The sequence below is a fragment of the Balaenoptera physalus genome (genome assembly GCF_965194825.1).
Source record: "Balaenoptera physalus genome assembly, chromosome: 10".
NCBI classification, from domain to species: Eukaryota; Metazoa; Chordata; class Mammalia; order Artiodactyla; family Balaenopteridae; genus Balaenoptera; species Balaenoptera physalus.
In genome coordinates, this window is record NC_138889.1 from 6,247,083 (window position 1) to 6,270,009 (window position 22,927).

Consider the following 22,927-nt stretch of genomic DNA (forward strand, 5'->3'; position numbering starts at 1 on the left):
GCACGAGGCTTAGCACCCTTCTCCCGGCCTCAACTCAGCTGCCCCAACCTCTCCCCAGAGCCGTGGCCTCCCTGCCTCCGCACAAAACATCCGCTGGAAGTAAGTCTGGAAAAACAATACAGTGTTTGAAGGCAAGTTGGTGGGCCTTGCGGGGTTCCCAGCGGTCCTGAGAGCAGACAGCTACCACGCACGTGACCTCCTGCAGGCGTCTCAGTGGACGCCCACCCCTCCAACCGGGGGTCCCAGAGGCTGCAGCTGAAAGTGGACCCCAATTAACAAGAGGCATGAATCAAAAATTGTTTCCATGATAGCAGATCATTTTGTCTAGGTTCCTCAAAAGGCCTCTAGAGTAGTACAACGTTATGCTGGGGCAAGTTTTTTTGAACCTTAATACAAGTATTTTAATTTTTGCTTTTGCAGGCAGACATGGTTTTGCATCCTTGTGCAGACCCCATTATATTTTGCTGTTTCACTCAACATTGTATCATATCTGTGCTTTGTTCATCTCCACTCAACTCTGGAAATTTGCTCCGCTAATAAGCTCCTTTCTGGAAACTTCATATTATTATTGCTTTGGGGGCAACTTCCTTAATGTCTACAAATACTCTTAGAAAGAACAAAGAGAAGAAATCCACCCTTTTTCATGCCCTGCTACATATACCCACAAACCCAACCCTCTGGCGTCCACTTCTTCCCAGCCTGCTTATTCCTTTGCTCTTTCTTAACTGTTCTCCTCCGATAGAAAGCCTCCTCAACAGTTACCCACGACCACCTTATTAAATTCCTTGGCCTTCTGAGCAGAGGTTGGTCTTGCTTCAGGGTCTGTGGCTTGGGTTCTTCTGTAAGAGGAAGTCCCAGCAGGGACTTTAGTTGTTTATGGACCCGCCAGAAAGCAGGGCCTGGGATCACACGGCGTGAATGGGCTCTCCCCACATCAGTCAGAACGTGCTTGAACATTCCCTCAACAAGGGCATCTGGTAACTGGGCCCTTTAAGTGCTCCCAGCTCGCTGCCCACACTGCTGTCCATCTCTTCTCCCGCAAAGCGATTCCCGGACCTCCCGCCATATGACACCAGGAGGGGCAGAAGGGCAGAATCGGTCAGCGTTTTTGCTTTGCTGGTCTCTCCTTCTCATGCCCAGCTTCTGTGTGCCCACTTCCACCTCCTGCCCTGCCCAACTAGCATTACTGCAGGACTCTGTGCAAAGATCCTTTCTAAAAAAATTCTATAAACACTTAAAGAAATACAGATTGTTAGAAAATGCTCATTCTCCAAAGCTCACAAAAACTGGGTGGAAAACTGCCCCCGTTTTTGAAATTGTCATTTCTTGGGCTGACCTCATGTTGCAGCAAGACTCAGACATGAGGTCATTCCTCTGGTGTTAACACACACTGCATCACCCACACAATCCCACTGCTTACCAGACGCCTCGGAGGGGTGACTGGGGAGCCCAGAGGCACCAGTGGAAACTTCCGAAGGCATTTTCAAATTTTTTCATTTTTACACCCAGTGTGTGTTGCCCCTACCCCACAGAGTGCACTGCTGCAGGAGACAGAAGATTTCAGGAACGGTGAGCTGAAGACCCACCGAACAACGGAACACAGATGAAGAACTAACCGACCCAGAGCCCAGGAGACCAGGGAAAGCGGCCCGTGGGCACTGTCCAAGGATCTCAGCTTTAAAGGACCTTTAAAATCATCAACCTCCTTCTTTCCGAAGCTGAACTCCTGCAAGATTCCCAGCAGCCACGGACAGCAAACACTGCACCCTGAGGCTGCCAGTGGATCTTTGGGCAGGACTGACTGTTAGAAAGCCCCCTTGTAGAATGAATCCACAACTGTTCTCCTGTAGCTTCACCTTGCCCATCTTAGGACCATCTTTTCTGGCCACAGAACAGTCCTTTGGTACTTGGGGTCACCGATATACCACCTGTATTTCTGGTGAAGGGTTAAGGCTGAGGTTATTAGCAGGTTTATCAAAATTCTGTTCCTATGTGTATGTTTCATATCAGATGAAATTCATATCAAATTGATGGGGCTTGGCAACAGAGAAGCCTCATATTGGATAAATCCTTTGGCAACTGTGCACTTTCTTTCATAAACTCTCCCTTTCCAAAGCTCTTTGCCTTCTGACTTGGCCAGGATAAAGCTTCCAACAGATCCTAACCCGCCTGTAGCATCTGCTACACTTCCTGCTTAGTTGGGAAGGGTGTGTAGGTAACAGCGGGTAAAGGTGGGTTAGGGGGGTGCCAGAGTGACCCCAAGAATAAGAGGAACTTAACGTGTAAATATTCAAAAACGTAAATCTAGAGTTTACTGTAGGAACTTTAAATCATCGCTCAAGACAATACCAGCCAGGGTGTCCATGTATTTATAGTTTGGGGCAAAGTAGTTTCTGGAAAGTGGTTCTCATGCGAAGAGTGTGACTCGCCTCTGGCAGACCCCACGGGGCTGCAGCTCCCTACTTTTTCTCCATTCCTTGTTTTCCTTCCCTTGTCACGGCAGGACTGGGTCAGCCCCCTCGCAGGGTCTCTGGGAGCCAGTGCGACCTTGGCAACTTGACACCCAGACGGGCTGCTCCTATAGCATCTGCCCAGCATAAACCGACAGCCCGGGACCCTATCTCCTTTCCCTGGGTTGGCTCTGTGGGAACCAGTCTTCATCCTGCGTGGCTGGGCAGAATTCTCTCCCAGCCCTGGGGACTTGGGCTGCAGCCTCTGGGGGTGTTTTGCTGCCCAGAAAGGGAAGGGACAAGGCACTTACTTTCCCTGAGGTAGCTGAGGTGTGACAATAGCACTTCCGTGTTGTAGAGGGAGGTGGCTCGGAGGATATCCTCCTTGTTCAGTTTACACAGTTCCTTGCCGTCCATGTTCTGGAAGAAAGATGTGTCGATCTCCATCAAGCCATACTCCTTTATCGCCCACTCCAGCCACTGCCTCACGTGCTCCTGCGTCCACAGCGTGGGGTCTGCAGGGGAGATGGGCTGTTAGCAAGGCTGCAGGACGCAGGGCTCCATCCCTCCTCTGTCTTTGCCTCTCTCCCTCTCTCCCCATCTCCACCTCTCTCCCCTCCCTTCCTCTTCCCCTCCCTTCCCCCTCCTCAATCCCCCCTCCCCCCAGTGAGAAAGTGGTTCCCTCCCAGATGGTCCTCCCAGAATGCCCATCCGGCCCCGTCACATCTGGCGCTGCCTGAACCATTTAGCGCTCTGGAAAGGTTCTTAGACGCCTCACTACGCATCCGGACAGGACATTCTCTTTAAAGTCTTTGGAGGGCAACCGAAACCTCTGCCTGAGAAATGGTGGCATCAAAATGAAAACAAGCACAGTTTCCAACACGCAGGGACCAATGTCTCCGGAAAGGGCTACCATCTGTGTCTTAAGAACATCAGTGATTTCAGGGAAGAACAGTGATGTCTCCGATGGCTGCAGAAAAGATGATGTGTGTGGACACTTGGACCACAATTCCTTGTGTGCAGTTGGAAAACCCAGTGGTGGTAGTCTTAATAACTTAACCCCAATCTGGCTTTTCTCCCTTTGGAGACAGCTGTGTTGAAATTTCTTTAAAATCATCCTGACAAAGATTTTAGGATATTTAAATCCCCAAAGATGGGAAATGGGGAATTCCCTGGTGGTCCAGTGGTTAAGAGTCCGCCTTCCAATGCAGGGGTCACGGGTTTGATCCCTGGTTGGGGAACTAAGATCCTAAAGATGGGAAATGGTGTTGGAGGGAGAAAACATTTTAGCTCTCAAGTGAACATACATAATGTAAGGACTGAGGTTGTAAGGTCTCCACTTGGGACCCTCAGACTCCTCCCCAGCCAGGTGTGTGTATATGGGGAGCATGTGTACTTTGAGTGCTGGTGATGAGTTCTAGCAGGTTCCACGGTAGGTAGAGCCCTTATATCTTATCACGCATCACCATGTCCTTCCTTGGCCCCCAATTATTAGAGAGTCCAATATGCAGTTAAATATGCTTATCATAGAAGAAAGCTACATGGGTCTTGCCCTTATGGAAGATCACACGAAACACTAGGGCAGGAAAGCACGGAATTAAGCAGCAGATTTTTCTTGTGGCAGTTCAAGAACTCGTGGGCAGAAGGGGTTACTGTGAATTTGGAGTCATGGAAGGCTTCCTGGAGGAGGGGAGATTTGATGGTCCCCAACTTCTACTGGGCCTGTTTTATTGGACTGCTCATTTGGTAGGAATATCTGTGCTACCTCTCAACCACCTCACCCTCTCATTCTAAGGGTCTGTGAAGGCTCTTGGCAAAAATGGGAGCAGGTTTGAATGATTAGGAGGGGTTGTGGGGAAAGAAACAAGGTTCATACCAACCACCCAGAGCCCGGTAACTCATAACAGTCCAGATTTTGAATGCCTCCTAGGTGCCAGATGCTCCACGTGTGCTATTTTTCACTCGTCAAGAAAAGCCTGCAAAGTGGCTTTTCTCTTCGTTTTGCAGTTGGGAAGTGGCGTCTTGAAAGGTTAAGTCCCCAGCTCAACCTTCAGTCCCAGTCTGAGCTGGAATTCCAGTCAAAATCCTCCCAGGACTGCACTTAGTTGAGGGTCCCCCACCCCAAGCCTCCTCTCCTCTCCCCTCTCACCATCCTGCCTTAGCTCACCCGGGAGGTGCTCCGCCATCACCCCAAAAAGCGGAGCTACTCGGGGCTTCATTGTACAGGTCTGTATCTCTCTCTCTCTGTCTCTCAGATAAATTTCTTGCTTTGTCTTACTCTTTTGCTCTCCAGGAACAATCAGGCACGGACCATTGGTAAATGGAAATAATTTTGCACCATTTCAGAATTCTAAAGAAAAGTGTCCTGGGGGAACTTGGATTACGTAGCATATTATTTTTTTCCATCAGCTTGCCTCTGCCTCTCCTAATTCCTCACTTTGAGTATCCAAGGCCTCAAATACAATTTTATACTGTAGATTTTATTTATTTTATTATTTCCTCCCTTGCTTTGGGCTCTGTCACAATATTATTTCTCTTCCTTTACAGCACACTGAAGTATAAATCTTCCACTGTGGAGCATGCTAAACTCTTCCAAATATATTTCCTGGATGATTTAGTCCTAGTTTCTTCCCATCTGAACTTGGAACTGGTGATGAACTAGGGACCTCGTTTATACTTGTCTTAAAATCCCACCATAAATTCAATTGGTTGTTCCACTGATGTTTTATTGCCTTGATTTGTGGACTTGCCCAAATGAGACTTTCTGTTATGTCCAGAAGGCTGACCTGGAGGAAGCCAACATGCGAGAGGGTAATGCTTAAAGATCCAGCCAGAGGTAAAACAATGACGTGAATCCCTAGGTAGTGAATTCATGACACGAAGTGCTTTGAAAACCCTTTGATAGGAATTTATGCTATTTTCATTATTACTGCTGTGGTTACTTTGGCCCCCTAAGACTGCCATCTTGATACTCCTTTTGAAAGTATTTCAACACCATTTCAGAGTTGAAGGGTCAACCAAACAGTCTGGTCATTTCCCCCCCCCCCCCCCACCCCTTCCCTACCCCCGCCCAAAAGTGACTATGGAAATGAAATGGTGTCAACATTTGGTTCAGAGACAACCTCTGGCCTCCTAACTCTTCTGTCCTCAAGATTTCCTCCCCATGCTGGCCACTGTTTAGAGGAGCAGTGCGGAGGTGGGAGGGTGGGGTTTGATTCCACGTCAGCAAAGGCCTGGAGAGGTTCGGCTCCAATGGGGGGAGTCCAGAAGTTTCCCTCCAGGCCAGCTTTAGCTCAGCTTCATTTCTGCCTTCTTTCTATAATAAAGGAGAAGGCACCGTTTTCTTGCCTCTCACAAATGCACCTGAGCTACACACGCCTAGCTGGCGTTCCCGGGGAGGGGAGATCGGACGTTACAAGATAGAAGTAGCGTCACAGGGATGAGGCCATCTGCACAGCGCCTGGCACCGAGAGGCACTCAGTATACGGAGCTATTCTTCCCCTTCCTCTCTGAGGTCACGCGCTTGTGGAGAAAGGAAATAAACATGCTTTCTGAGCGGTTTTCAAGTCCTGCAGGGCACAGAAAAGTTCCCGCTGGTCCAGCCCTCTCCTGCCTCACCTGTCCCCACACCTCCCGCGCCTGCCACCTTGAGTTTGGCCCAGAATACAAGCATGTGGCTATGTTCCTAGGAGACGGTGACACACAGCTTCCCATGTAAAAGAAATACAAAGAGCCTAGGACGGAGCGGCCCAATACAAGACCACACCTTCTAGACCGAGCCGCAGATTCCTTTGGATTACCTCAAAAAGACATCTAATCCTTGGCTCTCACACACAACTGCATTTACACTTTTCCAAATGGAAGGGGTTGGCCTTCTTGGTAAACTGATTTTGGTAAGTCATTCACTTTGCTTCAGATTTGGACACTCTGGCTCCTTCTTTCTACCTGGCATGGACTCTACACCTGGTGGTTTTTCCTCCCTTTTCAACCAGGCAGCTGAGTTCACCAGCCGAGGTGGAGTGTCCAGCCAACGCACGGAAGGCTTGAACAATGATTTTATTTTCTGTAACCAAAAGCACCAATACCTAGGAAAAATCGCCTATTTTTACCTCATGACATAACTCGCTGCACACATGTTCAGGCTCTCCTTTTGTTAAATATAGTTATTTGTGTTTTGAACCCGGATGAGCTGGCTGTAATTTTGGAAACGTAAGACCCTGCAGATGCCAGGAAGTGCGTGCCTGATGGACGGGACAGACCTCTGTAGCCACTCTTCTCCTTAAAGGCAAGGGTGGGCACATCTGGGTGTCCCCAGGCTTCCTTTTGGGTTCCGAAGGCCTTGCCTCTCCTCTCTTTGCAGGCCTCGTCCTGTGGAACAAGGCACCAAGGGTAGACTCTGTGATGTGACCTGTTTGAGGGCAGGGCTTCCAGCATCTGCGCTTCAGGGCTCTGGTGACATTTGGGAAACTGTCTTGGAGGGCAGCCAGGGAAGAAGGTGGGAAGTGCAGCTTTCCCAAGTCAGCATTTCCATAGAGAATAGGGTACCAGGTGTAGGGAAACCAGGGTACCGGGGTACCAGGTGAAGGTGTAGGTGCCCACTGGGACCTGCCCACTGGGACGACTAGCCCAGAAGACTGAGGACGCGGGTGGCAGCCAGCGAACTGGCTCCCAAAGTACCTGCGGGCACGATGACCCTCCTCTCGTTGGTGGTCATGTTGGGGGGAGGGGGGCCGTTCTTCTCGTCCATGTAGCTGTTGTAGCTCATGGCGTTGGACTCGCCTCCGCCCACTAGCTTGCCGCATTTGCTAACGCTGCAGTCCACCGGAGACTCCCTGGAGCAAGAGAAGACAAAGCCCAGAGGAAGTCATCAGTGTCACCGCCACCGCTGCCACCGGCACATCCGTGGAGCCGCTGCCCAGCCCCATTTGGGGGAATGACGCAGACGAGGGCGCTGCTGACGCTGCCCTATTTCTATCCACGCGGTCACCAGAGTTTTCTCCAAATCCCAGCCCAATCCTATAATTACGGTACTTACACACTTTCTGGCAGCCCCTCGCTGCCCTCAGACTGGAGTCTGGACCTCTGACTTCGGCGCTGCTGCCCTCCCGCTCTGCCTGCAGCTGACACTTTTAGCCTTGTGGCCAGGCGACCTACGGTCCCGAGGCGCGTGCACTACACCTCGCTCCCAGACAGGCCTTTCCCCGCTCCCAGAACACCCTGCTTCTGCCATGGCTCTAGGACTTGTCACATCATGTGATGCTTAGCCTGGCAGGTGCCCTTCCCCTGGCTGGATTGGGAGGTTCCTGATGGTGGTGCCATGACTTTTTTTTTTTTAAGTTATTTTTTATTGTGGTAAAAGTCTCATAAAACATACTATTTTACCCATATTCAACTGTACAGTTCAGTGGCACTAAGTACATTCACATGGCTGTGCAACTCTCACCATCATCCATCTCCCGAATTCTTCACCTTCCCAAACTGAAACGCTGTCCCCATCAAACACTACCTCCCCATTCCCCTTCCCTGCCCCTGGCATCCACCAGTGTACTTTCTGACTTTATGAATTTGACTATTCTAGGCACCCCGTATAAGTGGGTTTTAGACAAATACACCTTTTTAAACCCCCTCTATAGTGCCTTACAGAGGGGGTAAGCCATCACTGTTTTTGGAGTGAGTTATTTCTGTGGCATGTATATCATTTTAACGTGATTCTCACACCATGTTCTATTTGAACTTCCCAATCACCTGCCAGGATGGGCATGGCAAGGGTTAATATCTCCTTTCTACGGTTAAGGAAACCAGGGAAGCACACGGCCGGGTTAGCCCCTGATACTTTACAGTGTGGGAGCACAGGGCTTCAGCTCAGCGACGAGCATCTGTCTGGTGACTGAGCTGACATCTCACTTGGGGCCACCTGGTGCCCACAGCAGCCTGGCAGAACACTCTGCCTACCCCGAGCCCAGGGCCATGGAACTGCCCCCATTAGGCGTGCCCAGGCAGTGCCATCCTACCCTGCCCTCGCTTCCGCTCAGCCGCTCCAGCAGCGGCAGGACCGAGGGAGATGACTAGAGGCCAAGGAAAGGCTGCAGCCCTGGTTGTCTGGAGCAGGAAGCATCAGTTCTGGCAACCTGGGAGACAGCCAGTCCTCGCAAGAGCTCCAAACCAGGCTTTCAGACCCAGGAGTTCAGATAAGGTTCAGATTACAGCCGGCCAACTCCGGGCCGCAGAACCTCGCAGGGCTTTCCAGAGGCCTGGCTGCTGCCCTCCCTCACTCTGCTGTGGGCAGGAACAGACCATCCCGAGGCCTTAAGGACCAGCGTTGTGCCAGATCGACCCGCCCGTCCTGCGAAGGCCGAAGCCCGGCGGGCAGGAGAGCAGTCACTGAGCCAGGAGAAGGGAGTAACAGCCTGGGAGGGCGGGGACTCGGCAGGGTGGGGGAGGCCAGAGCACATTCAATAAAGAAAATTAAATGAATTTGTTTCTTAATCTGAAAGGAAAAAAATATTGAAGATCACTTATCATAGCTGGGAGATAAATGCCCCACTGAGATATTAGAAGTCAGACGGTAATTTTTTCCTGATGTCTTACAGAGGGGAACATGGGCTGAAAATGAAAATAAGATGTATAACTTACACATGTTAGAATTTAAGGTTTTACTATTCGCCTACTGTTTTTCCAGGCAGAGAACCAAGAACCAGCCGTCAGAGCCCCAGATTGTTAAAGGTTTAATGTCCCCATAGCAGTCTGAGAGGAGGCAGTAGCACATCGGGGCTTTGCACCAGAGTTTGGCCCTTTGGCTTCTGCTGGAGAAGGACTTGGCCTGCGATGAAGCAGTCCCAGAAAGACCCTGGTGCTGCGTCTGAGCTGAGCTCTTGCGGAGCTGGCGGGGTCTCCTTCAGCCTCCTCAAGGCTAACCGCAAGTGGGCGCATGCGCACACAGGCGCATACGCTACCCACGCAGGCACACGCACCCACGCACGCACATGCAGGCACACGCACCCACGCACGCACGCACGCATGCACACGCACGTACACACACCACCACGGCCTGGCAGCCTTTCCCAGCATACTTGAACATGGTGAAACAACCCAAGTGCAGCAGAAGTTTGGAGGATTAAGTTGGCCTTTAACCAAGAGAGCAACGGTTTCATTGGCTGGGAACGCAGTGCAGAGGGTGAGGTTGCCAGAGCACACACTTCCCCTGGCGGGGGCCAGAGAACTTTCTGCGAGGGGGCGGTGTCGGGCGGGGGCGGGCGTGGCGGAAGGGGACTTGCCCTCCGCGGGCTGCGCCCCACTTTGGAAACATCGGGGAGACGAGTTGTGAAAATTCTTTTCCACGTCAGCTGGGTCTCTGGGGATTTCTGTGCCCAAAACGGACCCCTTGCCATGCAGAGGTGAAAAGTCAGACCTCAGAAAGCATCGCAATGAAATGACCCCTTATGCCATAGGTGCCTGGGGCAGGGCCAGTCCCTGGGGCCAGGAGGAGAGAAAAATAAATTTGGAAAGAGGAATTGTTTGGTGAAAGCTGCCTGGTGTGTCACCTGGTAAGGAGCCTGAGCACTGCGGTGAGAGAAGCACCTGCTGGGGGGCGGGGGGGTGGGGGGGCGTGGCCAGGCCAGATCCCCGGGGAGGACATCTGAACAGGGTCAGGCCCCGGGTTCTCCTGCTAGGGTGACCACGGGGGCCGGCCAGTAATGGGAACCTTCTCGTTTCCTATCACAAAGAAAGCGGCCATATTTCAGGGTCCAACCCCTCCCCCGCCCCGTGTTCGCACCTGCTCCCCAGCGGGGCGAGGTGATCTGCTTGACCTGCGCCCGCCTGGCTGCTTCTCCTTCGGGAACAAGGCCCTGTCCTTGGTCCCAGACCCTAAGATCTGCAAAGGGGCGCCCTAAGGGAGAAGCCCTGGCCACCACCCTGGCCCTCCTCCGGCTTCTGGGAGAGAAGGAGGGAAAGCCACGCCCTCACCACCCACCTGCCGCGCTCCCCTCCGCGCTGGGGCTCTCGGCTCTGTGACTCTGCAGACAGCACAGGCCTGACTCGGGGCCTCCCCAGCTACTGCGAGGCGGGGGGCGGGGGGTGGTTAGTGGGGTACAGGTGAAGCACAGCATAAAGGCTGCTCTTTAGTGAGGCAGCTGGCGCCCGTGAAGAGGCCCGATGAAAACAAGGGGGGGCACGCATGGAAGGGGAGAGGTTTCGCCATTCAGCTTGCCCATACTGCTGCTGATTTGTATTGAGACCTGTACTTACAGCTAGCATGGGGTCAGGGCCCACAGGCAGCTGACAGCACCGGGACAGGTGACGGGAGGGCCTGGGGCTGCCACGGTAGAGCGGGGGGAGGTGATGGCTCTGAGAGGGTAACTCAGAGCATCTCCCGCTCAGAAAAGCCACGCAGCGGAGGCCACAGCAAAGGCGTTGTGGACCCCTGCAATCTTGTCCTTTATTTTCACCACTGGACATAGGCTCTTTACTCCTCTGGTTTTATCTGTGTGTGTTCAGGGAGCATTGCTTTAAAAAGGCTACTACTGGTTTCCAGAAGTGCCTTGCAAACTGTCAAGTGATTTAAAACAAGATGAGAAATCTTGAGTGTTTGGATAGAAGGAGATTTCAAAGACTTTGCCCAAAGATAACCCCTTCAGACTATGCAAACATCTTCTCTACCTTCCCTTTCAACTCAGAGCAACTTAACTCAGGGTATGTCGTCCAGACTCACAGATCTGCAGCCCAGGCTTACTGTCAATGGATACGCAATATCCACACAGCTAACGTGAGGTCCCAAGGGCTACTGGAGCCCTGTGGTTGCATTAGGACTATCAGGTGTGTCTTCCACATCAGGTGTGTCTTCCACAACATGTGTACCTACACTGTATGGAAATTAAACAAATCTGTGCTGTCTTTAGGATTTCCGTAGGAGCCATGCAGAGATGTGTGCATATGTCTTTTTTGTTTTTGAAAAGGAGATGCAATATGTTAAAAGCAAATTTCAAGACAAGAAATCACCTATAGTAAAGCCATCACCCTAACTTGTATGTAGTAGATGCTCATAGCTTCTCCAGAACCCTGAGTACGCCTCCCACCCAGCTTATGTGTGACATGCTTCGTATTGTGAGGTTCAGAATTTTGGGAAGCACCTTAGGAAGGCACTCTGCATTTGGAGGCAGAAGTGACAGGGTGTGTGGGGCTCGTCTTCCTATATGTAGAACTGAAGTCTGTAGGTGTCTAATAAGGGCATTCGGATCCTGCTGGCCAGTCTAGGGAGTGTCGGGGCAGACTAATGCTGAACTCTGGTCCAGCAGGTCAGGCAAGCGAGTCTTTGCATTTCCCCTCTATAAGTTGATTTTTTTTTTTCCTTCATGGGATGTTATCCCCAAAACCTGTGGTTGGGACAGGATGAAGCTGAGAGTTAATTGCAGACCACAGCTGGGATCAAGATGCTGAAGTCTACATCCAGCACAGAGCCTATGTGCCACACTGTTTGAAGAGCAACTCATGCTAACAGATTCAACCACAAGGGGAAGGTACAGAGAAAGAGAGCGGACCTTCCTCAACGCGGGCAAGCTCGAATTTCTATGAGCTCCTCCGACCTCCATGTCTCCACCGGCCCCTGTGACTTGCTGGCAGCATAAGAAGCAAGAAGGGTCTTGTAGCTTTAGGTGCACAGAATACCTCCTCCAGTGACACATGTATCCGTGGGGTCTCTGATAAGCATCAACTAACTCAGAATCCCAAGTTAACAAAGAACATGGAGAGAATTCACAGTGAATCACGGGACGGTCCAAAACATTCTAGCCCAGCACTGTCCAATCGAAGGGGCCACATATATAATTTAAAATTTTCTAGTAGCCACATTTTTAAAATAAAAAAACAAGGTAAAATGAATTTTAATAATATATTAAAATGTATTAATATATTAATTCAATACAGCCCAAAGATGATCATTTCAATAAAATCAATATAAAAAATTAATGAGATATTTCACTTTTTTTCTACACTAAGTCTTCTAAAGCCAGTATGTTAAAACATATTTCAAGCACATGTCCATTTTGCATAGGCCATAGTTCAGGGGCTCCAAAGCAACATGTGACCAGTGGCTACTGCCTCGAAAAGAAAGCACAGATTCAGTCTGGGAGCCAAGAGATCCCAAATGTTACACTCTGGTTTTTTCATCTGAAGTTAGGAATTATCTTTTGCATTAAAAGTACCATCATCAGTGTTACTTGGAGGATAGAAGCACAGAGTGGCAGGTGAGAGATTTAAATAGGCCGGCATCTGTTTCATCACATTGTTTCTTTTTGAGTTTTCAAATAATGGGATCTGACGTGGTTCCATCTTAGGAAAAGACATTTTTCTGAGAATCCTTGCTCCCTGCTGCCCACCGTCCAGTTTCCATGTGAGCACTTAGAGGATATTTATGAGGTGCCAGTGACGGCTGTGCCTAGCCTGCCTGGCTCTGAGAGTGCACTGGATCTTCTTTGTTTCCCAGGAGGGGTGAGACTACATCGGTTTCTGAACCTACTCTGTCACCGGCTCCTAGCTCTGGTCAAGACCGACAGATCAAAAGCAGGGGCTGCTTTGTGTAACCAGAGCCAGGTAGATATCACGTCTGGTCTCTGGGGTCTTCACACAACTCGCCTCCAGCTGGCTTCTGGTGTGACTGGAGCCAGGGACGAGCTGGCAAGGGGGTTCTGAAAACCGATTTCCTTGGGGGGACCCTCTTTGCCCAGGATTAGTATCTTGCAGTGCTTGAGGCTTCCCTGCAGTAGGGGAGGGACCGGTCAGCTCACAAATACAGGCTCACCTGAGCACAGGCACAGGGTCTTGGGTCTTGGGTCTCTGTCCCGGCTTGTACACGGATGACCTACATGGCTATAGAGGAACCTCTTGACCTTTGAATCGCGTTAGCCACGCGTTCATTCACTTATTTAACAACCGCGTGTTGAACAGCCAATGATCACGTGCCAGGTGCTGCTCAGTAAACAAACAAAGCCCTGCCCGCGCTTTAGTGAGGGGTGTGCCGAGAGCCGGGAAGGACCCAAGCAAGGTAAACACTGGCGGGTGCTGTTTCAGATCCGGTGGTCAGAGAAGGCCTCTGAGAAGGGGACATTCCGGCAGAGACGTAAAACAAGTGAAGGAGAGAGTCAGAAGACCAGATGGAGTAGGAATGTTCCAGAAAGAAGGAACACATGTGCTTGGCATGCAGAAGCAGCTAGAGTCTCGTGTGGCCGGTGTGGACGGAAGGAGAGAGATGGGGGTGGAGGGCGAAGAGGGTGTCAGAGGGATGGTGAAGGACTTTGGATTTTTGTCATAAGCCATTAAAGGATTTTGAGCAAGAAAGTTAAATCTTTTGAAAGGAGGACTCTGGCTGCTGTCTGATGACGAGATTTCAGAAAGGCAAGAGGAAGTGGGGGGAAGAAGGTTGCTCCCAGGTGGCCTAGAAGGAGAGGTGCTTGGACGGGGCGAGGGCGGTGGAGGGGCGCGGGGGTTGGGTTCAGGCGACAGCAGACCAAAGCCTGTCCAAGGGTGGATCTAGATTGTCGGCAAGCATCGGGAGTGCCTGTGTTCAGGCCAGTTTGGGAGGCCCTGCTGAACGGCCCTCCGTGCTGCGGGGTGGGTGTCGGCAGACACGAGACGGTGGCAGAGGCACAACACGCAGGCAGAGGGGGCGGAGAGGTGGGCCACGGGGCCAGGATCCGCGAGCCTGGGCTCCGGGGCCAGCACTGCCTCCTCTGAATCCTTAGGCAAGTCATTCACCACCTCAAAGCCTGCTTTGCCTCTGACATCAACATGCAATTACAATATGGACCTCATGGGAGAGTGGGGGAGAGCAAATGGTAACATGGAAAGATGTTTGACAAACTCCGTCCTCCCTGCACTAGGGGCAGGTCATTACCCTCATTCTCTCTGTGGAGAGACACTCACTCACTGGAGGGGCTCCTGGCTCGGACCCCCTGAGCCTCCCTGAAATCCTAGAGGCTGGGGAGGTGGCTGGGATCCCAGCGGCTGGTTTTGGTTAGTGGGGTTGGAGTGTGTTGGGGTCAGGTGTTTCCACAGGCAGGTCCGAGACCAGGGCCATCTGGGGGGTGCCTCCCCACCATACGCGCACCCCTCCTCCTGCTCTCTCTAGACTTGTTTCTAGACTTGTTTCCTCCGTGACCTCCTCCACCAGCTCAGTTAGACCTCTTCCACGATGATGCCCAAACCTAAATTCCAAACCCCAGTAGTATCTGAGCTTCGGTTTCCAGGGCCCCGCAGATGTTTTGATCTGGATGTCCTACTGATTGCTCCCGACGCATCTCATGGGGAACGTTGACATCCCAACTCAAAGCATGTCCTCCTCCTGCCCCCTGTGACTGCTGCTGGCACTGTCCTTCTTGGAAACATCCAAGCTTTGCCAATCTTCGATTCTTTCCTCTCACAAACCCCTCCCCCCAGTGCAATATTTATCCACCTAAGCCCCGTGAATTATACCCCGGATATGTCCCTCACGTGTCTTTCCGCTTTTATTTCCACAGTCAGTGCCATCACTCTAGTTCAGAACTATCTAATTTCCTACCTGGGATATTTCACTAACTTCTTTACTTATCTTTCCGACTCTCCCCTCCCCACTCTCTGTGTACAATGATCCTTAGCTTTCAAGTCACAGCTCTTATGATGTTCAGATGTCACGTCTATGTTTCAAGTGGGCGTCTGCATGTGGAATAAATTCCCTATTTTCTTAGCCTGTCCATCAGGGCTCTCTCTTAATTTCCATTTTTATCTCCCTGTGCCGTAGGCCCCTTGGCTTGCCTGACGTTTCATGAACGAGACTACCATTTTCTCTATTTTCGACCTTGGCTCATGATGGTCACTATTGGGATATCCAGCACTTTCCAAGTCCAGGGCCCTGTCCTGGGTCCCTTCTCCTACAGCATCAGTGTCGACCCTTGTAACAAGCCTACGGAAGAGTAAATGCTCCAGCCGTGCAGAAAGGATGCTGCTGGTGCTCAGGGGGGCCCGTAACTGGCCCACGTTCAGAGGCAGGACTGGACCCGGGCCACCCACCCCCCAGGTGTGCTCTTCCTCGTCCCTGTGATTTTCTTCTCGTCGGTCCTCTCCTGTCCATCTCCATCTGCAAAGTTTTACCCGCCCCGGGCGGCACTAACTCCCAACACACTTTCCAAGCGTGACATGTCCTCCCTCGCACGGGGAGCCCTCAGATGTATTCACCCTCGTCATCATCCTGGACTTTTACTCCAAGAATGGTTTGGTCATCTTTGCTCTAGTGAGACACACCCAGAGAGGCCAAGTATCTGGAACAAGACACGGAAGAGTATCTTATCGCTTCGTTATCCCTAAGAGGGGCTGCACCTGGGCCTGACATAATGTAGATGCTCCGAAAGTGCCTGTTAGTGTCGTGGGCCTGAGGGCTGCCTTGGAGCCCAGAGAGCAAGGGGGCTTCCGGCCCTGCTCTGCCCCAGCCCTCAAGTAACCCTCTCACCCCAGCTCTCTGGGGACTGGCTCGGGCTCGCCGGCCCAGCACCAGAGCCCCATCTGCTGCAGACACCCCTTGGTGCCAGATCTGCTGACTCAGCCCCAGAGGAGCGAGCTGGGGTGGGGGCGGGGGAGGGAGGGGGCCCAGCCTCCCCCGGCCCCCGACCCTGGGCAGCACAGGCCTGGTGGGCTTACCTGGACCCATTCATGTGGTCGTACTCCCGCTTGACACTGACCCTCACGGGCTGATTCATCCACTCCTGCTGCGGGGGGAGGGGGTTGATCTTGTGGGGCTGGCCGTAGTCGGGACTCCCGGAGGCGGTCATGTCGGCTTTGGGGAGATGGGCCGCCGGTCCGTAGGCGGAGTCGAAGAGGGATTGGTCGTCGCTCACCACCGACAGAGCCTCCTAGAGGGCAGATAGGAGACAGAAGCCCGGCGTCACTCTTCAGCCAGCACCGCTCCCCACCTACCCTCCCTGGGGATCGGCGGGCTGGCCCAGGGCTGCCCAGTTACGCAAGCTTGGTGGGTTCTCTGCAGGTTACCCTGGGTGACGAGGCAGTCTGGGCAGTGGAGCAGGGATGCAGACCCCCGGGAGTGTGTCCATCTGTTGGGTCTATAGGCTGGGACCCCCAGAAAGGAGGGTGGGGAGCGGGAGACCAGGAAGAATGGTTACACAGAGCGCACACGTGGGTTGGGGTGGTGCTCGAACCCCGGGCTCTCTCGGGATAAACAGAAGTGCCCCTTACTAGGTGGGGAAGCAGTCAAGCTACAGGGCATAGGCGTGGGGACATTTCTTTTACAGGTGAGGCCAGTGAGACCCACCCGAAGAGGTTAAGTATGTGGCTCAAGGTCACACCAGGGAAGAAGGGTGAGGCCCAGGGTTGCGGTCCCCTCCAGTTTCAGTTCCCTTCTCTGCAAACAGGAATAAGAATAGCTTTTTCAGAGTTGATAGGTGATTGAATGAGAAGACCTAGGTACAGGTGTCTAGCTTGTTTGCTTAGAGGCGCTCTAGGATGTGCTGGGGCATCTTACACATCTGAGATGCGGATGGGAGGCTGCCTGCCTCCCCGGGACACAGTGCTCCGTCATCCTTTCCTGCCTGATTCCTTCAGATGACAGTTTCCAGTCCTAAATGTGAGGATTCAGCCTGCCCAGGAAAGAGGGCAGAATCCCAGCTATGTGCATGGAGGAGTCAGGGCTGATCTTCCCATGCCTACTGTCCCATCACCTGCCGGGGCAGGTGGAGACGGCGGGCGAAGAAAGGCGGCAGCATCGCACTTTCCGGAGGTCTACCAACACAAGCAGGGTAATGAGGTTCTCTCATCATCCAGCTCACGGCAGATCACAGCGACCCAGGTCGTGGACTGGGGTGTGATGGTCACTAGATCACACAATTCCACCAAATTAAGTTGACCACGTTTCAGAAAAGGTAGTAATTCACCATCTAGAATTAATTATAATCAATATAATCTAAATATAATTACACAATCTGTAATCGTGGAGAGATGATGTAATATTACAGGAGAAATGTCTAGCACAGTCTCTGGCACATTGTGACACCCAGTAAAGTTAGCTTTGATGGTTATTAGCTTCAAGTAAAAATTCTCTTAGGCCACCTGCTATGGTCTGAGTTGTTCCCTTAAAATTCATATGTTGAAGCCCTAACCCCAGTTCCTCAGAATCTGACTGTATTTCGAGATAAGATTTTTAAAGAGATGATTAAGTTGAAATGAGGCCTTTTGGGTGGGTCCTAATCCGACATGACTGATGTCCTTATAAGAGGAGGATATTTGGAAACATGGAGAGACACCAGGGGTGGTGGGCACAGAGGGACCACCATGTGGAGAAGCAGCAAGAGGGCAGCTTATCTGTAAGCCAAGAAGAGGCCTCAGGACCCACCAGCACCCCATTTTGGATTTCCGGCTTTCAGAGCTGTGAGAAAATACATTTCTGTTGCCTGAGCCACACTGTCGGTGGTATTTTGCTATGGCAGCCCTACTATGGCACCTTTACTTTAGTCCCCGCTCCCATACCTCTAAAATTACAGTCTGCTCTACCAGCTAAGTGTCGCCCTTTCTCCCACGGCTGTTCTCAACCCCAGCAGGAGGACAGCCATACTTCAAAGGAAGAGGCTCTTCTGCAGCTGTTTCCGGCTGGGATCAGGAAAGAATAACTGGAACATAGTCAGGGAAGTCTGCTCCTACACCAGAAGGCTTTGCAGAGTATAGACATGGCCGGAGATGGCAGTTTCGAAGCTGAGCTGCCTGCACAGTATGGAAAGGACAGGGCGGGTCCCTTGATTCAGACCTAAAATCTACTGGGATCCTTCGCTTTCCACCTGCTGCCCTGTGGCATACTCCGAGGAAAGCTGTGCTTCTTGGAACCATGTGTCTGTTGGTTATTACATCCATTGTCCATTTCAGTTAGGGATCCGCGCTGGCTCCACACCCCAAACCAGGGGTCTGAACTGTCATTCAGGCACACAGTGGTCCCAAGTTGAAAAGTGTGACACTGTCATCTTCCAGAGGCCTGAATCTGAGCCCATGAACTTCCTGGGGTTCTACACTAGGAGCGGAGATGCATTACCAACTAGGACCCATAAATGCCCTTTTGGGGACGGATGAACAGTCACCAGTTCTGCTACAAAAAGAGACTACCCCTAAGGAATCAGGTATCATCTTCTGCCGTGGAGAGCGGCTTACGTGCTTGCTTGATCATGCGCAAATCTTGGAGTTTCCAATTAAAGTATTTCTTCCATCTCCTTTCCTCTGGGTTGGGGGAGAAGATGATGGAATAACGGAGGCCAGGAGGCCTGGGAAGCAGGACCGGAGATAGTGATACTCGGGCGAAGATCCCTACCACCATTATCCCCAGAGATGGCAGGTCAGGGAGCAGAGAAGCAGGGTAGTCAAGTCAGAGGGACCAAGCAGATGGCAAAACCGGGGTTCACAGCAAAGAGGTTGCAACAGAGGCCAGATGAGACCAAGCTGGGATTTCTGAAGGCTGACCAAGGAGAGACTTCTTAAGTAGATGAGAAAAAATACTTTACAGAACAAAGTGCAGTGTGGTAAATGGTACAAAACAGGTTTGAACTCATTTTGGGAAAAAGTTTCCTTCAGTTCACAATCAAAGGAAACTCCAGTCAAGGGGCCACATCACAGGAGGCGAGGACGCTGGTTTACTCCAGAACGCCTCTCCTTCCCCTTTCTGTCCAGTCCCGTCCTCGGCTCCCTCCGCTGTTTTGTTCAGACTCTTTCCTCCGTGATCAAGTACCTAGTCCCTCACCCAGCCCACCCTGCACGTTCCCCCGACAGATCCGCTCCCTTGAAAGCTGTAAATACCGTCATCGGCCACAACTCGGGCTCAGATCCCTCCGAGAGCGCCCTTGGTTTCAGCCATCGCACATCTATTCTCATCTGCCTGTTTTCCAAGAGCTCAGCTTCGCCCCGGCGGCCCACCATCCACGCCCCCCCGTTCACGATGTCCAGGCTGCACGTCCTGCCCCAGGCTCGCTGTTCCCACTGCTGCACGAAATGGGCCTTCAAGTGCCCGCCTGTGTCCTAGACTTCGTGAGTCCTTGCGCTGGGACCATCCTTTCCTTGCCCCCTGCTCCGGACACACATCCGATTCTTCCCATTTTGTAGGTAAATGAAATCTTTCTTGCTCCATGAAACCTTCCCTGATAATAATGCCCTGTGACTCATTTGAACTTTGAAAGGCCAAATGAGACTACTGCTTGGGTAAACATACACACACACACACACACACACACACACACACACACGCTTTTCTGTTTGCAGCCATTGTTAGGGAAAAGGCTTTTTAAAAAAGTTTCATCACATGGTGGAGAAAAGAATTGGTGGCTGGGAGAAGCTGGGGAGAGAGAAGATGCAAGAGAACGGTTCCTTGTCTGGCCTCCTGGACTGGGTCAGAAAACCTAACATGAGCAGGGGAGGGAGATGAGGACCGTTAAGTGGGAATCGTAGATTTGGGGAGACCAGGCCCCGAACAAGCTGCTTTGGGATCCTGGTGGAGCGTGAGAGCTGGGGAGAAGATTCACACTGGCTCCGAAAGGAAACAACGGCGTTTTGCCGTGCAAGGCTGGAGCTTTGGGGTTCTCCCGAGACCAAGCCCACGGCATGTTCCCAATGGGCAGTGGCGAGTCTTTTCCAAACTGCTTTTGGGGCAGCGGCGCATTGCAGGAAGACGGGCGTGGAGCAGGAAGAGGCCGACAGGAGCGCGGTGTGAGGTGAGCATGGCCATCGTACCTGTATGACAGAATCTTGTCCCCACTCGGGGTCCCGGAAGTCCCTGGGGCTGATTTGATAGGGGCTTCGGCACCAAGGAGCTGCTTTGCTCAGCTGAGAAGTTGTTGAGCTGGCAGACGGATCAACAACACGCCTGTAGCTTGTTACACGCTTGTGGCTCTTGTTATTTTCCCTATGTCTTAGAAGCTGTTTACTTTTACTTAAATTCTTAAAACTTATAAAAGTTTCAACATGAAACTCTTACTTGTACTTAAAACTCTTTATAGGACTGAGTACACAGTTGGGGTTCAAGACCTTTACACTGAGGGATGGTTGCTAAGTGTTTACCTCCGGGATGATGGGCTGAAGACAGAGAGAACATCAGCATAGAAGTTCACACACTGTTCTCAGGGTGGCTGGGTTCCTTCACTTCTCCTTTTGACTTTGGACCTGACACTGATCCCTTCATTCAGAGGAAGTCAAATGATCCTTTAAAGACTTGCTGAGTCCGGGTTGCTGTAGAGCACATGGCAGGGAAATTGACTTCAGTGGGAAGGACAGAGGGCGTGGCCCTAATCCCGTGTGGTGCTCAGTCTGGGGCCTCTCTCTCGGCCCTTGTCGCTGTCCCTGTGAAGTCAGCCCTGACTTGCTTAGTAACTGGATCCTGAGAAGCACATCCCTTTGCTCTGCTGAGTGCTGGGAAGGAAAGGCCTGTCACTTAGGATGCTCTGGTCCCTCAGCCACTGAGACCTAGACCCAGAGGGAGGCCCAGGGCCCCTTGACTCCAAGCAGGGAAGTGGCCCAGCACATCAGTATCCCACTTGACCCGCTTACCAGAGCACTCAGGCAAGGACAACTACTTGGAATGGCAGCTTGATTTCCGAGCTAAGCGGATAGTCATACTGGCCGTAGAAATGCTGACCAAACCGTGCCAGCTTTCCTTCCCAGGATGCCCTGCTGGCCCAGGGAGCCAGCAGATGTACACGGCCAATGGGCACTAGTCTTGGTGCTTCTTACCCAATTTGTGTAAGGTGCCTTTAACACATCACTTATAATACATCCCTGTTACCATTATAGAAGACAGATCGAAGTAGCAGACGATTATCATAGCATTTATGAAGTGCAAATCAAGTTTCCCTGAGCGATCTAATTTAATCCCCCCTGCAATTCTACGAGGGATGTACTGTTATCACCTCGATTTTTCAGATAAGGAAATGGATATTCAGAGAAGTGAACTAACTAGCTCAGGTGACGTAGCAAGTGAGTGTGACCTGGGATTCAAATTCAGATCTGCTGTCTGGGCACTGAACCATTACCATCCACCTCCCAGTTAGACTATAACTTCTTTGAGGGTGACTCTTCACGTTTGTTGAGATGTACACAGAGCACAATCTCTGGAGTCACAAAGATTTGCGTTCTAGTCCAAGTTCCGTCAGTTACTCATCAATGCACCACCTGGTGCAATTTATTTATACTTTACAAACTTCATTTCCTCATCTGTAGAATGGTGATAATAACAGTACCTAATCTGGCAGATTTTGAATAAATATAAAACGAGGTAAGTGAACTCCCTAAATCAAGAGCCTAAAGTTCTTAGGACACAGCAAACACTAAAACAAAAAAACAAAAAAAAGGGTTTTTTTAAAAGAAGCACAATGCTGAGAGATGCCTTGGGACCCTTTGGGTTGGAGATGGGGGCAGGGGGAGGGGAGACAGAAAAAGCCTGAGAGATTCCTCCTTCTCAACTGTGTTGGTTACTTAAAAGTAACCAAGGTTGCCCAAGGTTCAAAATGAGCGGGTTTGAAGATAATAGTTGGATTTGAAATGCAGATTCCATGGGCTTCTAGAAAAGAGAACCTACTTCCTAATCTATGTTTCTCCTTCTCCTTGCAAACCATCAGATTGTTCCATTGCAGCTTCAGCCCTCTCTCTCTTTCTAGCTTCTGAATTCAGGCCTCTAGGAGGCACAGATAAGGCACTGAAATAATCCTGCAAACGAGGGGAGGAGGTGGCCAGTGCCCACTCATCCTGCTGTTCCTACATCAGGCATGTGGTAAATATCAGAAGAATGCCACGTGCATAACTGTGAATTCACTAATAAATAAACTTCCCTTATTTTGGAATTTGCCATACATACTTTTTTTCCCCCCTCTTTTCCTTTTTTTTAAATACCAGCAGGTGTGTCTTCCACCATTTGTTTCCCTTAGATTAAGCAAAGGATATTTTCCACGCTCACATCAGTTGAGTGATGGGGGATGTGGTCAGAGCATGGCCACATGATGGCCTGGCTGACATCAGTGGTGAGCCAAGAACTGCATCTCTAAAGACCTTAGCAGAGATGCAGGCAGAGAGGGAAAATGCTGGAGAGGGTGCCGTGAGGATCTCCCCATTCTCTGCAGGAGCGCATGGAAGAAACGTCTGCCGTCGTCCACGTGCAGGAGGGACACACAGAAGCCACGGTGATGGGCCAAATGGAGTCAGAGAAGGAAACAACACAATTCCCCCAACCCTTTCCTGAGTCTTACAATTAGGCTGAGTATTTATTTCTAGCACAGGGAATGACCCAAAAGATGGGCCTGAGAAGAACTGACCCTACGTTGTTTCCTTCCCCTCCTCTCCCCTGTCCTGCCCCGAATCTTGTAAGGACAGCTTTCTGTGGCTCAGGAACTCTGCTGGAGCAAGTGAAAAAGATGTCAAGAGCGACCAGACTGAGTTCCCTGCCTCTGCCCCTGCTCAGTGGGTCCACGACTCCCAGACCAGGC

At 51.3% G+C, this 22,927-nt stretch overlaps 1 protein-coding gene across 5 annotated transcripts in view; it reads right to left on the reverse strand.

Annotated features, from left to right (window-relative positions):
• Window positions 1-22,927, reverse strand: part of FLI1 (Fli-1 proto-oncogene, ETS transcription factor) — a 122,106-nt gene that overhangs the window by 35,411 nt on the left and 63,768 nt on the right. For 3 of the 5 annotated variants that reach the window (XM_082476284.1, XM_082476282.1, XM_082476285.1), the window contains 3 exons: window positions 16,113-16,324; window positions 7,128-7,282; window positions 2,762-2,965 (listed from right to left, as the gene is read on the reverse strand). In XM_082476284.1, coding sequence (XP_082332410.1) covers window positions 2,762-2,965; window positions 7,128-7,282; window positions 16,113-16,324 — 571 coding nt within the window. Of the gene's footprint in view, window positions 1-2,761; window positions 2,966-7,127; window positions 7,283-16,112; window positions 16,325-16,740; window positions 16,762-16,950; window positions 16,971-22,927 lie in introns of those variants that run through there. The other 2 variants (XM_082476283.1, XM_082476286.1) reach the window with 2 other exon arrangements.